The 16879-nt window shown below is 41.6% G+C and overlaps 1 protein-coding gene across 3 annotated transcripts in view; it reads right to left on the reverse strand.

Moving 5' to 3' along the window:
• Positions 1-16879, reverse strand: part of FILIP1 (filamin A interacting protein 1) — a 148944-nt gene that overhangs the window by 97281 nt on the left and 34784 nt on the right. For 2 of the 3 annotated variants that reach the window (XM_032788161.2, XM_032788160.2), the window contains exon 2: positions 770-1048. In XM_032788161.2, coding sequence (XP_032644052.1) covers positions 770-1042 — 273 coding nt within the window. In that variant the 5' untranslated portion in view covers positions 1043-1048. Of the gene's footprint in view, positions 1-769; positions 1049-2215; positions 2236-16879 lie in introns of those variants that run through there. The other variant, XM_075063811.1, reaches the window with a different exon arrangement.

Genomic DNA, 16879 nt, shown 5'->3' on the forward strand with positions numbered 1-16879 from the left:
GCAGTATAAAAGGCTAAATTGTTTCATGGATTGCCCCACTGTCACCTCAAGCTCTTTTCCAGCATTACTGATTTCCAGTTTCTCCCTTGCAGTGAATAACTTATCTCCTGGGTTGTTTCCCCCATTGTACTTGTTTGCATCTGAATCTCATTTGGTTATTTTCTGCCCACATGTCTAATCTCTTTAGGCCTCTTTCTCTTCTGAAACTCCTTTGCAACTCCTCCCTCCTTTGCAACTCCTCTGCAAATCACTAATGAGGGTTTCAGTAAGGCTGTACTTAATAGTGACTGCTGCACTAAACACCTCAACCCACTCAGTCCCATTTGTCATTACTCCTCCTTTGGAGTTCTTCATCTTCAATCTGTGTGCCAATGTCGAAACCCAAGTCTCTCAAGGTACGTCTACATTTAGAGCTGAGGGTGTGATGCATAGCTGCAGGAGACATCCTTGCACTAGCTCCTATTGAGCAGGAATGCTAAAAACATAGTGTAGCCATGGCAGCATCAGCAGTAGGAGGGGCTAGCTGTCCTAAATATCTGCCTAGGGTCTCTCACAGGCAGGTACACGGAGCAGCTAGCCTGTCCCACTGCTTGCTCTGCCGTGATTGCACTCCATATTTAGTGCGATAGCTTGGTGAGGGCTAGTGTGAGTACGTCTTCTGGAGCTGGGAATTATCTTCCCAATTCCAAGTGCAAACATACCCTCAGAGAAAAGTGTAACAAGGAGAAAAGGCAGAACACTTATATAAGAGAGAGGATGTTTTATTTACCTGCAGTTCTCCTTCCATTATACTGAGGAGCCAGATTAAGTCCTCTTTAGAAAGTTCTATGGATTTCTTGTTCTTTCGTTCACCAGGAGCCGGTGACTTTAACTGTCTTTTTACAGTCCCTGAGACTATGACCTCCTCTTCCTTTCGATGAGATTTGTTCTTTTTCTTGGCATCTTCCTGAAGGTTTTCATTCTCTGCATTGCTAACAATGGGCTTAGAATTGGGGAAATGCCCATTAGGAGAGCTTTCTCCACCTTGGTTTCGGGATCTCATCCCCACCTAGAGAAAGAAAATTATAAAGATGCATTTTCTAAACACGTAAAACTATTTACATGAACACTTGATCTACAGCAGAATTATTGCCAAGAGGAAGAGCCATCTTTTCATTCTGAATACCAAGATGAATGTCAGGCTCAGTGCAAGAGTGCTGAAAAGCTGACCCATGTCAACAAGTTTGTCTTTGGAAGCCAATGAATCAAAATATTGATTATAAACTTAACGGAGCCTTAAAACAGAGTAACCATACTGAGGTGAGTTACATTCTGCAGTGCTTGAAATGATGTGGGAGACTGGTAACTAAAATTTTCCAGTCTCTTTATTTTATCATTCAGTATTCAGTTGGCTCACTGTAAGAAAAAATGAGAACACTGGGTCTGGAGGCACATCTTGATTTAATATCAGAGTTAGCTGAAAGATAAGACTGTACTTAATATTTATAGAAGCATATACCTTGAGTATAAGTTTTCTAAGACAGAGAGTGAGAAGGAATGTGACAAACTAGGATAATTCTCTAGCTTTTCACCTGTTGGGTTCAATGTTGGTAACTGAGATAACCCGCTTCTGCAGACCCTCTTCATCATTTCCAGTCTTGATTATTGTGACATCAACCTCTCCATCCCTCCCTAACACCTACATCATCTTCCTGGGTTCACACTAAACAGAACTGTTAAAATAATCTATTCTGTATGTCACTCTGACCACAGAAACACCCTGTTTAATCTCTCCATTGGACCACCTTTAACTACACCAAGTTGAAGCTGTTTGTCCTTATTTTCAAGGTTCTTCACCACACTGTCCATCCCTACATGTCTGCTCTTAACAAGTTGCCTCCCATGCAGTTTTCACTCTGCCAAGAACAGCACCATCTTCCTGTTTCTTTGCTTCTCTCACAAACAACTCTATGTCTTCTTCTGTGCCTCCCCCCAAGTAATTCCCTTCTTGATCTGATCAGTAAGGTCATTATTCTCTGTTCCATCACATCTCTCTTTGAGACTCACCTAGGTCTCAGTGCCTATAGGAAATCAGCCAGTTAGTTATGGCTTGATGGGGGAGGTGGGATTCGTTGGCACTCACTTCATCTACTTACAATTATAAAATGCAAAATATAGTCAAGTGGATGTATTTGGACATGTATCCCTACCCTCACACCCTTCATGTGTCACTTACCTATGGTAAGGTGTTTGAGGCAGGGACTGTGTCTTTGTAAGTATTTGTACAGTGCCTAGCACCATGAGGCCCCAGTTATGATTTGGACTCTGGATATTACTGTAATAGAACTGTAAAATAGTAATAATGAATTTTGAGGCCTGGTTCAGGGCCAAATTCAGAGCTAAGGAGTAAGGAGGTATAAGTTAGACTCCCTGACATTAACTTTGTCACCCTAAAACTCAGACTTCCTTAGACCTATTTATTCATGTGTTAGACTATAAACTGATATAATTTATAGGCTGAACAGTCAGAAGAAGCCATAAAAAGGATCAAGTTAAAAGTAAAGGGGGGGCCTCTTCAACTTACTTTATGACACACACCCTGTTTCTTTTTGTGCTACACTCCTGTCTTCTGGCCCTTTATTGTGTGAGTTAAGCAAATTTAGACTCCCTTAGACTCAGTTAGATTAGGTAGGCAGATTCAGAACTAACATGTAAAGCAGTTGAAGATATAATAAGTGGAAGGGAGCATAGATGGAGATTAAGTATAACAAACTGCCTGAGGGACCTGAAGGAAGTGTAAATAACGATATCTTAGATACCCTCTAGCCTTTCTTTGACATTCTTAGGGCTTGATTCTCTGATCGCTTATACCAGGGTAAAACTTGTATAATTTTATTGATTTCAGTGGCATTACTTTTGATATACATTTTAATAAGACTAGAATCAGGCCCCTAGATTTTTCTCAGACTTGCCTAAATTCACTTCTGACTTTAGTTTGAACTTCATTCTCTAGTCACAGGACATGATTTTCAGCACCACAAGTAACACCAGTCACAGATAATTGCCAATCTGTGATGATGAAAAACCCAGAAGTAGCAGATCAGTAATGACAATGAAAATCTTAAAGTACACTGGCAAATCAGTCTGGGTAATCTTACACAGAGCCTAGAAGGATTTACAATTAAATTGATTCTAAATATCTTGTTTAGATTAGTCTTAATTTTTTGTAACATCATTCACAGTGTGCCTGATTGTTTTTTTCATTTTCATCGGTTATATACTGGTTTAACGCTATTGAATTCAAGGAAGTCTATCCAGAGAAGAGAATCCAGCCCAGTGTTTTTAAGCAAGAGAGTCTCATAATGAGGTTGCTTGCATTGTAGGGTTATTTCCACCCAGACAATACATGATACAATAGCTACTAACTTCCTGAAAGCCTTCTCAGTATATTATTCATCAGACTAGTTTAGATTTATCACAAGAACCATGTTTTCTAAAAACAGATCTCCATTATGAGCATGAACAATACCTGAGGAGCTCAGGAAATCTTTTGGGTCTCAGGTTTGTAATGGAAAAATAAACACTGTATTGTGTTTCCTTTCAGATAGGGCTACTCGGTTTGGTTGTAATGGGTTTTAAACTCCACAACCATGTTTCCTCTCCAAGATGGAGCACTTCGGATTTACTTTGTCTCTATTTTCTATGTATTTCCTTTTGAGTCCCTCTGGTCTGCAGCCTCCAGCCACAAGAGCACCCAAAATGTTTTTCATGGTTTTAGAGCAGTGGTGGGCAGCCTGTGGCCCATGGGCTGCATGCGGCCCATCAGGATAATCCACTGGTGGCCCGCCAGACAGTTTGTTTACATTTGTGCAGCCACCCACAGCTCCCAGTGGCTGCCGTTCACCATTCCCGGCCAATGGGAGCTGTGGGAAGTGGTGTGGGCCTCAGAGATGTGCTGGCTGCCACTTCCCACAGTTGCTATTGGCCAGGAACGGCGAACCATGACCACTAGGAGCTGCAGGCGGCCATGCAAATGTAAACAAACTATCTGGTGGCCCGCCAGCAGATTACCCTGACGGGCCGCATATGGCCCACGAGCAGCAGGTTGCCCACCACTATTTTAGAGCATCCTGTAAGCATTTCAGATCATATATATATATGTTTTCAAGTAGAAACCAGATTGTTACATTCCATAGTGCTCTAGTTTATAGTATATTACATAGTGACCTCAGCAGAAAGATGACTAAACCTTTAGAACTGAAGATGCACAGAATGGTTAAATTTAACTCATGGACAGTTGAGTAATGCTGTTTGGACACCTCAATTGTGCCATAAAAGACTAGATAATGGTAACTGTGTATGCCAGACTTTCTGAGGGGCATCATGTTGCTTTCTTGTGTCACATCATTCTGGGCCATATTCACAGGAGCCTCATATGTAATTGTCCCTCACTACTCAACACTGGGGAGATTTCAGCTGTAGTGTTGAGTCCAGTTCTGGGTGCCAAACTTCAAGAAATATGTGGACAAATTGTAGAGCATCCAGAGGAGAACAACAAAAATTATAAAGTGTTTAGAAAATCTGACCTATGAGGAAAGGTTAAAAAAACTGAGCATGTTTAGTTTTGAGAAAAGAAGACTGAGGCAGGACCTGATAGTCTTCAGATATGTTAAGGTGTTATAAAGAGGATGGTGATCAATTGTTTTCCATGTCTGTTGAAGGCAGGACAAGAAGTAAGGGGCTTAATCTTCAGCAAAGGGGATTTTGGTTAGATATCAGGAAAATCTTTCTAAATATAAGGATAGTTAAGCTCTGAAATAGGCTTCCAAGGATGGCTGTGGAATCCCCATCATTGGAGGGTTTTATGCACAAGTTAGACCAACACCTGTCAGGGATGGCCTAGATATACTAGATCTTGTCTCAGTGCAAGGGGCTGGATTTGATGACTTCTCAAGGTCCCTTCCAGCCCTTCATTTCTATGTTGCCATTACAATATGACAGAACCACTTTGTCGTCACACACCAGTGAAAGTCTGAACAACCATTTGTCATAAATAGATAGCTAAGGGTTAATGTTTCTTTTACCTGTAAAGGGTTAACAAAGGGAACCAAACACCTGACCAGAGGACCAATCAGGAAACTGGATTTTTCAAAGTCAGGGGAATTTGGACTCTGCTTCTTTTGTCTGTTCTCAGTATGAAAAAGAATGAGAATATAAAACTCGGCATAAGATGCACAATACAGGCTATGCTTTAAGAAAATATGATATAAACAGTCTGATTCAAAAGTATCCAGTTTGAAACATTCCAGCAAGTACTACACATGTAATACCCAAAAAACATAAGCCTATATGTTTTCACGTACTTACAAGTTGGAACGAATGTAGACGATAGCAAGAACCCTTCTCATGTGCTAGAGACAAAAAAAGGCGAGTCCAAATTTTCCTCCCTCTTATGAAATTCCATATTCTGATTGGTCCTCTGGTCAGGTGTTTGGTTCCCTTTGTTAACCCTTTACAGATAAAAGAAACATTAACCCTTAGCTATCTATTTATGACACCATTCACATAGGATAGTAATTGAGCAACTAAGTGCAGGCTTACAAGCATGTGAACAGAATAATAACTAGTGTCCATTTACGCAAAGTTTAAAAAAAATCTGGGGCCAGATCCTCAACTGATGTAAATCAATATCGCTCCACTGAAAATATCCGTTAAATTGAATTACAGAATATACTAATATTGCATGTAGATTAATCAATAATCCCAGTTTTTCATACTAATTGCCAAACTGAGAATTTGCTTGTCATGGTGCTAAAGGAATCAACCTTTACACCCTTAGCTGACTTTTTGATATTTCTTTAGCACATGTAATTTTATTTTGCATTAAATTTGAGATCAATGTATGTTTGGCAAGCATTCAGTTACACTCACAGACACTAAATAAACAATCTTTTAAGGTGTAAACTCACAAGGATAAATGTAATTTTAAAATCTCTGCCTGTATCTTAAATTCATTCCCTCAGTGCTTTTTCCAAAGCCCCTGTTGGGCACCAAGGTGTTGTATAGAATCATAGAACATCAGGGTTGGAAGGTACCTTAGGAGGTCATCTAGTCCAACCCCCTGAAAGATTTTTACCCAAGTTCCCTAAATAACCCCCTCAAGGATTGAGCTCACAACCCTGGGTTTAGGAGGGCAATGTTCAAACCACTGAGCTATCCCTCTCCCCTTGCTAGTAGCAGAGATGCAGGTGATCTGAGGATTAAATGACAGTAGCAGGGACTGAAGTTTTAATAACTGCTTTATAGAGCATTCCGAGACTAAAGGCCAAATTTACTGCTATGGTCTGGCTGCTTTGCTGTGCTCTGGTGATGCAAAGCAGCTGTAAGCCTGACTCAGATATGGCTGCTTTTTCAATTGGAGCAGTGCAAAGCAACCAGAATGTACGGGTGAATCTGGCCTGAATGTTTTGTCTTGGAATTATGAGTACTAAGTATTATTATTTTGGACCCAGACTACCATTTTTTATATCTCTGATAACATGGTGATCTAAACAAAAACAGTGTCTGAATTGTTGGATGATATTCCAGGGTTATGCCAAGTGCATGACTGCCCAAAGCCCTGTTATCTGGCCTATCTGTCATCCAATCACAGTTCCACTCCCTGCTCCACAAACTGATTTTGGTGACCTACCCAGACCTAATTCTAGTGATAAACATCCTCTTGCTGCCTGGCCTCCCCACACATGACACAGGACCCCACGTCTGTGAAATTGAAGGGATTGTGTACCCTGAAGTAGTTCAGATGTAGATTATTTACATTGTAGGAGTTTAATGTTTACATTTAACCCCGTGTTTGTTCCTTCCCTCACCCAGCTGTATCTTAAACTATGGCCCAGGCTGCCAACTTCTACTCAAACAAGGAGTTGTACAACTTATCCCATTGACTGCAATCGTTACTGACTACTTGTGTAAATACATATTTGCAGGATTGAGCTCTATAAATGGGCTGTAAATGCTTCAGGACACTGACATTCACTCTTTTATTTATCTATTAAGCACCACAGTGCCTTATAAATAATAAGGAAAAGATGAATGCTGTGATTATTTACTTGAACTTATATTGTTGTTCTGGGCATAGATTCTTCAGTTTTCAAAAGTTAACAATACACACAAGTTTTTTGAAATGTTCTTTACTTTTATTGTAAGAAATCTTTGTGAGTAATTTGCTGAGTTGAATGTCAGGAGAGAGTAGACTGTTGTTTCAACCCTTTTTCTTCTATCTATCATTATATAACCTCACTAGAGTTCCTGGAATAACAGGCAAGATTGAAATATATTGTTACATTAGCTGTGTTATTATTAGAATCAGATAATGCAAAGATTTCTCTGAACCTAGCAGACAGTCCCTTATGATAATCAAACATGCTGATTTTGGCTACATAGCGGTTTCTCTTCTCAAAAAAATAATAGTGTGAGAGTTCAAAAAAAGACTGTTGATTTGGATCCGTAATATGGTCATTGGCTGTGGACACAAATTGTAGTCTAAAGATTAATAATAGATCTGAATAAAAGAAACACCATATGGACGCGCTGTGTTTCAGTGAAAGGCTAACAGGACACCACATGTATGTCTAAAAAAAGGTTTTTTCTAAATATGAGTTCAATGTAGAGCCCTGCAAATTCCTCTCCCTCAAAGTTTGGCATTCAGGTACTATGAAACACAGATTTGAGTCATCCCTGGTTTGGTTTTACAAAACACTCCAATGCCAATTTGAGTTATGCTACACATGTAGCCAGAAAAGAATGTAACCCTAATGACTAACACTATGAAGAACGGAACAAATGTTAACCCTTTGTAGTTCTACAGATTCCTAAATCTCCAGGGGGAAAAAGGCTAGAGTACTACTCCACTGTGCTCTCTAGCTGCCTTTCTTCTCATCTTATGGGTCACAGACTATCTGTACATCTGAAGAATCAAACTGAATACAAGGTTCTTATTCCTTTTACTTTACCAAATGTAAAGTAATTTATTGGGAGGGGGGGTTGAAAGAGCACATCCTTTTGTGATGGAGGATGTCAGGTGCTTGTTTAAGAACAGGTATCTCTACACTAGGTACAATGGGACAAACCCTTGCCTTGGTGCTTAGGCAACCAAGCTGCAGGCTGAGGATCTTCACTGGGACCAGGGTGGGAGTGCCCTCTCCCCCAGGGCACTGCATGGCTGCTTTATTTGCAATAACACCAGTAGTGCTCCATGAGGTAGGGAGAATAGCTGGTGGATCCACAGGTCACACCTCTGCCCCTTTCTGCCAGCCTAAACTCATCTGTAAGCATGAGCGGAGTGAGACCCACGCAGTTGGTTCACGGACCCTGTGCAAGGCTCAGCACTCTGCCTGCCCAATGCATTGGAACAGTACTGCTGATGTCAGGGAGCACATCAGTCGTGGAGTTGGCCCTATTAGCACTATCTGGTATGTGTGGGGGGTGATGTATTATAAAATATATTGGTATCTAATGTATATGACTGCTTTCTACTGTCAATGGAATGGATGGATAAACATCCCCTAACCTACTTTGGTTAACAAGTGGTAGAAAACATTTCGAGAAAGACCTGCTCTCTGAGGTGCAGTATTGGTTGCCTTAATTGCTTTCTTTTCCTCATATTTTCAAATCAAATTATTTATTTGTATACCTTTTCAATTTTGTTTTCCCATCAGTAAAATGTGTGCTGGATGTGAGAAATTTCTGCATTATTTTAAATGAAAAATATACATGACTCAGTTTCCCCACTTACTTGTGCATTGTGACCTATTAGCACTGAAGGGGTTAATTTCTCCTCTGGGACAGGGAAATCAGAGTGTTGGTCAGGTAGGCATGTTTGGGTTGGTATGAATGAACTATCAAGAACTGTCAACACATATGAATGGAGTTACCTTGGAGATATAAAGGAAGACCAACAACTGACATTACTTTTAATGAGACAAGGTAGATGAACATGGGTAGTGGGTGAAGCTTCCCCTTGAAGAGTCTAGCCCCCTGTCCTGCCTCTTCTGACAAGATCCCACCCCTGCTCACTGCTCTCACACCCTCCCTCCTATGATCCTAGCCTAGGGGCTAAGAGTTTGGTTGGGGCTGAGAGCTCGGTCAGGGCCATGGGGGGAAGCCGAGAGGTCGGCCCGCATGGCGGAGCTCTTTGCTCTGGCTGGAGCTCGGAGCCTGGGGCCCCTCTCCCATTCTGCCCCTTATGCCTGCAGTTCTGCCCATGTTCTGCCCCTACTCTGCCTTTTCCAACCTGAGGCCCTGCCTCCTGCTCACTCCTTCCACCACCACTCCCCTTCCCCGCTGCAGCCCTGAGACCACAAAAGCTCTGTTCCCCTACCACTGCAGCAGGGAGCGAGAGCTCCTCCAGCCCCAGGGCTGTAATGGGGGGAGATTTTTCCAGGGGCCCCAAATCTGCCACTGCTCGCCTTCCCCCCCCGCCCCCAGCAGTGTGAGGTTTGGAGAGGTTTAGCCTTCCCTTGTCTCCATTACACATTGTCTATGTGTATGAGATAATATGTTTTGTTGGACCACCTTCTGCTGGTGAAAGAGACCAGGTTTTGAGCTTACATAGCACAGAAGAAGAGCTCTGTGTAAGCTCAAAAGCTTGTCTCTTTCACCAAAAGAAGTTGGTCCAATAAAACATATTACCTTACCCATCTTGTCTCTCTACTATACTGGGATCAACGCAGCAATTAAATTTTTAATGACTGCCAATCAAGGGAGGCAGAACATGTGAAAACAGCTTGACTAAAGCTTGAAACAAAGAACTGAGATGTCAGGGGTCAGGAATAAGAACTCTGCTGCTTAGTGTAATGGATTTGAATTCAGGATGCTTGCGCAATAGAGGCAGGTTGAGCTGCTACTGCTAAGGACCTGCATACTGCCTTTCCTTTGACTAAAACAAGCTAGCTGTTATTAAACAGGCTGTCACTGCTAATATCGCTCTCAAAAGGATAGTGTCTCTGACACGAATTCAAGTTCTTTTGGACTTGCTGAAAGAACCATGGTGAGAAACAGAAGAACTAAGCCACAGGGCCCAGTCTCAGGGCAAGTCTACACTACAGCGCTATACTGGCCAGCATGGACAGCATGAAACTTGTGTCCTTCGGGGGGTGCTTTTTCACACCCTGGAGCAATTAAATTTATATCAACTTAAGCAGTAGCGTAGAACTGCCATCCATGTACTGGACCTGCTGCGCTCTGTCTTGCCAAAAATGGAAGACCTTGCACTGAAGGGTTACACTCTCAGAGAGATTGTCTAAAGGTCAGAGAGACGCTCACCCTACAGATCCATGGCAAAGCATAACAGCATGTGAATTATAACGACCATACAGTTTCTCTGCTGAGAAAAGTACTTCAGTTTTGTGTGAGAGAATTGCTATTTAGGAACTATTTGCCTATCAAAAATTTTTCTGAAACTTTTAGTCATTGTGAGTTGATTTAATGTTCTTCAAAACAAGTCAATTTCACAAAACTAGTGATATAACCTTCAGGGCAAATCCAGTGGACACAGAGTATGATGCATGTGATTTATGCTAGTGTCACTTTGTTAGCTTCATTGATTTCAAGCCAAACTTTGTCTCACAGTTACATTAGTTGCTCTTGAGCAATCCACTTTGTCTAGCAAAGAAGTGGCATGGACTTGTTTCACAGGGAGTCATGTCCAGCTGCCTTCAACTGGAAAGGCATTTTGGCTACACCGGCTGAGGGATAATAGGGAGAGGAATTTAGGTCACCACCTACTCAAGATAAACTTTCATCATTTGATCTGTGTCTGTTTCATAGATTCCAAGGCTGGAAGGGACCACTGTGATCATCTAGTCTGATTTCTTGTATAACACCAGCCATAGAACTTCCCCAAAATAATCCCTAGAGCTTAACTTCTAGAAAAAAACATCCAGTCTTGATTTAAACATTGTCAGTGAAGCACAATCCATGAAACACTTTGGTAAATTGTTCCAATGGTTAATAACACTCACTGTTAAAAATGTATGCCTTATTTGGGTGGATTTACTGTCCTTCCTAGCCTAGTACACCCAGTGCATGTCTTCTTGCATAGCAAAGGGCCCACCTACCACTACAGTTCTCTATTCCCATTATGATGCAATCTAATTGGGTATCTAGGATGCTTACTTTTTAATCTGATGTTACAACAAAGTTTGGTTTTAAAAGAAAATCATCACTGGTATCACAGTACTCAAACAGCTGGCTGTTTTTACTGGATGGTACATTACTCTAATTCGTTTCCCACTAGGATGTCAATAGGAGTTTTGGCATTGATTTCAATGAGATCAGAATTTAGCCTACAAATACAGTATATTGTATAATGGATAGAGCCAGACTGTACCATTAAGGCATAGGGCTGTATTGGGGTAGCATATCTGATCCAGTGTCTTTTAAGGCCAGGTCTATACTACACATTTACTTTGATATAACTTCGTCACTCCGGTGTGTGAAAAATCCACACACACACACCCCCAAGCGACATAGTTATACTGACCTTAATCCCCCATGTAGACAGTGCTATGTGGGCGGGAGAGCTTCTCTTGCCAACACAGCTACTGCTTCTTGCGAGAGGTGAGTTATTCAGCCAAGAGGTGAGCTCTCTCCCATCGGCTTAGAGCGTCTTCACCAGACATGCTGCAGCTGCACCGATGTACATTTGTAGTGTTGGCCTGCCCTAAAGCTCCCCAGCAACCTGGACCACCTTTCTAGGGTGTAGCATGTGTGGAGGTGACAGGAGTTGCTGAGTTATTGGCCAGACTCCCCACTGCCCCCTCTATTTTGAGTAGCTTGTCCCACAGTGGACATTAACATGGAACATGCCTTATTCTGAGGAAATTGCAGCAGTGTAGTTGTGACTGACCCATTTGGGAAAAAAGGCTCATAACAGGCCTGAGTTTGTGAGGTAGTGAGTACGTTCCATTTCTGGGTACTAAGTATCTTTGATTTACATTAACTTTCATAGATGTTAAGGTTTACTCAGCACCTCTTCATAGACATGTAGCTCCTTGAAGAATTGGGTCAATGAGTATTTTGCCCTTTGCATATTTTTTTCCTGCTTTCCACTCTCTGAAGTTCTTCCATTCCTCTAGAAGAGCAGCTCATGACCTTTAATGCAGGCTTTAAAGAAACCTTGTCACCATTAACTTTAGTCTACAATTATTAAACATTTGCTTCATCATGTGACAGTAAGAACATGCCTGGGAGATTACTAGGCGGGCAATGCAGTCTAGCTAACCTATCAAAAACTTTATTTGCTCCTGCAGTGGAGAATCCTTGGTATTAGATAAGCATTAATCATTTTTATATTGTTAACAATATAGAACCAAGCTTATATCCCACAAGGTAAAATATACCGTGAACTTACGAACCACGCTCAATCTTACTTAAGCAGTTTTTGTTCCCTGTCAGAGAGTAGACTTCCCTCACACTGGATTCCTTGCTGCAAACACCACAATCAAGTTCAACACCAACTGCTTTATCTTCAAGGTGTTAAACAAGCCCCTGCCCCTCACCCCATAAGTCTGTTACCTTCTCACTAGGCATAAGATGGGGGAATCACCCCCTCCTTACAATCATGGGCTTCTCTAGCTCTTCCTTTTCCCATTTCTCTTTTAACTGTCCTCAGCTGAGGTGCTGAATCACTTTGTTAACTGGTGAATCATCCAGTCCTTAATCAATTATCTCCTCAGTTTGGCCCATGTGGGGACACTTACTAAGTGCACAGAGTGCTGAGTCAGCCTTAAGCTACTCACACTCGGTCACACTCCAACAATGGATTTTCTGTTTCCAAAATGGCAGGAAATGGGTATTCCAATAATACATGCAGCTGTTGGTTCTTCCTTCTAGTCCCTTGTCATTGCCCTTCCAAAGACCCAGAAGAGAGATATATCTGCTCCAGCACCTAAGAGTGATATATCACTGCTCCAGCATGATGTGGAAATTAAAGTCTAATCCTTCACTCTTTGGGGCCCAAAAAACCTCATGTTTACTTAGAAATTTGTTCCAGAGAGCTAATAGTGACAATAAGACACTGCCAACAAGGAAATAATGCTTTTATATTAGAGGCTGATTTTTTTCACTTTAATTGAAACATGGAAAACAATTACAGCTAGATTTTATGTTTGGCTTTTAAAAACTGGTCATAGGGGTTGGGGGAGGAAAGCAAAGAAGAAGATACAAATAAATACAAGCACACCAAAGACAAAACCAGCAGCACTATCCACAGCAATAGAGTAAAAAGATGAGCCTTGTTCTGCAGCACGTCCTGCTAGGTCTAATTCGGCTATTGACCAAAGTGGAGAACCAAATCCCTCACAGCAGCTCCCTCTCTTTTTTTGGTGTCACAGGACTTCAGGCTTGAGCAGCAATGCTGGTCTCCATCTAAGTACTGTGTAATCATTCCACCCAAAGGGCAGAATTGCAGCTTCAGAATGACACTGTCCCTCTGAAATCTAGCCAGTTTCAAAAATGAGTTAAAAGTACTTTGATATTAAACCAGCCCCAGAATCCCACTGCCAATTTTTGTGATTTTTACAATAATATTTTCCTATTTTAGTTTTTTCTTTTTTAAAAAAAGAAAAAAAAATCTCTTTTCCTTCTCCCTTGCCCTGTTGCTGTGTGAAAAATCCACAAAACCAAAATAAATAAATAAAGCCCTAGCTGGCTTAACACAGGAAACAGTGACATTCACTATAAACAAACAGTAAACAAACTGGGTAGGAAAAATAAAGCAGCTCTTTCATTTACAGTAAGGGTAGGTCAATTCTTTGCAGGCAGAGGTATGCTTGCAGAGCAGGAGGAGTTCTTTTAAGCCACAGCCCTCGTTAGTGGGTGTTTGGAGGTGCTTCAGCACAGAGGGAGTTCTGAGAAGCATTGAGCCTGAAATAGCACAATGTTCCACTACTGCTCCAAGATTGATGCTGCTACCACACTCCTTCAAAGATGGCAGCAACATTTCCTCTTCAAGCCATGCCACTTCTACTGACTGTACAAGGAGTGGGGAAGATAATAATCCAGCTCTGCCTCTCTGTGTTCCTCTTAGGAGGGCTAGCACTCTCTAAAGCACAAGACGCTTGAGTTGTTACTACCATTTGTGCAATGAAAGAGGAAATGATTATGTCCTCTACCGGTTTTGCTTCTCTGTGCAAGGCTAATAACAATAATGTCCCAAATTATTTTACCACAGGGTTCTCAAACTGCGGGTTGTGACCCCTCAGAGAGTCACAAGGTTTTGAGATGGGGGTCGCAAGCTGTCAGCCCCCACCCCAAATCCCGCTTTGCCTCCAGCATTTATAATGGTGTTAAATATATTAAATATTTTTAATTTATAAGGGGGAGTCACACACAGAGGCTTGCTATGTGAAAGGGGTCACCGGTACAAAAGTTTGAGAACCACTGTTTTGCCAGCTCTTCAGTGAGTACCACACAAATGTATTGAAAAAATTAAAGAGGAACCAAAGTTAACCTGCGCCATATATATGTTTTCATTGGTTTGAAAGATAGCAATGCTTCATGCTGCCAAGGAGCAACATAAAATACAGCACAAATAGCCCTCTCTGTGCGCTGATGGTGACTTCATATGCTTCAGTGCCTTTCAGATATAGGAACCACATTCATGTATCTATTCTAATTATTTGATTTAAAAAAATTCCCAGCCAATTTCTTGACTTGAAAAGAATGATTTAAGATCATTCTTATTTATGGATCTACATGTTGAGTCAGTTTTACTCTATTCTTGACCATCCTGTCCATTCCAATTTGCTAAAAGCTTCTCCTGTCTTATTAGCTCAGAGAGAGAAAAAAATGCTAAACTGAAAACATAACACAGCTACCTTAAATATTGGAGAGAAAAAAAGATCCAGATAAATATTCCCACACAGAATCATCTTGTTTTCACATTATTGAAACTACACACTGTCAGAATCACCTTGCTTTAAGGCTGTAACCTCTTAAAATCCTGTTTCAACATGGATACAAGGGAGGGTAAATATTTGTCTCAGTCAGCCAGGCTCCCTACATGTCTCTAAGCTTGTTTTTAGTGATACAGACTCTTGAATTTTCTTTTTGCTACTAGTGCATGGTAAAAATCACTCAATTATTTTAACAAATAATTTCAATACAACGTTATGGAAAAGGGGATCCTTCAAACTGTGCGGAGGTAGTTGGAAATGTTTTAATTGCAGTTCAGTCAAAATCCACTGTAGTGTGGAAGCACAAGTGTATCAGCATTGGGTTAATGCATGAGAGCCAGAAAAAGAAAGTGATCATCGTGGCTTGAGAGCTAGATTTTCAAAATTGCGCAACACAAAAATCCCCCCCCACTGTGACACTTATGGCCAAAAACAGCTCAGCAACACCCAACATGCTGAACACTCCTGAACATCTGGACCTGATTTAGGTGTCTAAATGGGAACTGAGCTCATTTGCATATCTAGCCCCAGTTTCTTGAGCTGAACTCTTTTTTGAAAATCTGTCCACTACCACCCAAGATAAGTAAACATAACAGACAATAAAGTATTTAAAAAAATATTTTTGCATTGGTAATATAAAGTGACACTCATAAAAGATGTACTGGTAGTAACAGAGGTATATTGAAAAAAAGACATTGGCCCACATTTTCAAACTCTTATAACTAGTATTAGGCACATGATGTAAAAGTGGCCTGGTTTTCAGAGTCACTGAAAGGCATTGTGCAGGTGCCAAGTACCTTTCAAGATCAGCCATTTTTTAGGTATCTAAATATAGATCTAGGCAGGGCCGGCTCCAGGCACCAGCATTCCAAGCAGGTGCTTGGGGCGGCAATCTGCATGGGGCAGCAGTCTGTGTGTTTTTGCCCCCAAGCAGCGCGCCAAATTGCCACCACGGACAACAGGGACAGTCTGTGTGCAGTTAGGGTGGCATGCGTGTTTCTGCGGTGGCAGCAATTTGATGGTAGCTTCTGTCTTCAGCCAGAAGACAGAAGCTGCACCGCCATGGACAGCTGAACATAGAAGCTGCTGCTGAACTGCCGCTTCCGCGGAAATGCACGAGCCGTCCTGATGGCACACGACTGCCCCTGCCGTCCATGGTGGCAATTCAGCACGCTGCTTGGGGCAGTAAAAAACAGTAGAAACCGGCCCTAGATCTAGGTGCCTAATTTTAGGTATCTAAATCTGGAAAATGCACAAGAAAAGTTTAGGGACATATAAGGTCCTGGCTGGCAAATTAGACTAGAAAGATTCATACAAGTAGAAAAATCACTGTTCCTCAAGAATTATACATAAATTGAGAAAATATTTTTCCTACTAGTTCTGTGCTAAATGCTACTTATTTGTTTACTTAACTATTTTTCGGCCGACCTCGAAGGAATGGTGGGCAACAGAAAGAATTCTGGGTTTATTTTCCCAGGAGTGTTTGCAATCCCTGAACTGGAAAGGAGATTCACTGCTGGGGGAGTGCAAAAGGCGATGGAACTGTTGCCCTCTCCTGAGTGTTTTGCCAGGGAAAGCAGCTTTATCTTCCTGCCAGGGAGCCAGCCTGACCCTATCCTGCCTTGGGAGCTATAATGCCCAATTCCAGCTCACCTAGCATAACGGGGGTCCCAGGAATTTTAAGCCACTGTCCTCACTCTTGGCAGACTTTCCTCCACTGGGGATTGTCAGCATGGGTTTTATTGGAAAACTATGAAACCCAGGCAGTGAATTGGGCTCGATGCTTCTACCTCCCAACCATCTAAAAACTTGTGATAGGTATAACTTAAAATATACAGTGAGGGGCAAGAAGAAAGTGTAGTTATACCAGTTGATAGTCCCCTACACACCACTCCTGAATTGTGTATAGAAGACATTTTAAAGCCTACTCAATTTTCTAAATT

Source organism: Chelonoidis abingdonii, chromosome 3 (genome assembly GCF_003597395.2).
Source record: "Chelonoidis abingdonii isolate Lonesome George chromosome 3, CheloAbing_2.0, whole genome shotgun sequence".
Taxonomy (NCBI): Eukaryota; Metazoa; Chordata; order Testudines; family Testudinidae; genus Chelonoidis; species Chelonoidis abingdonii.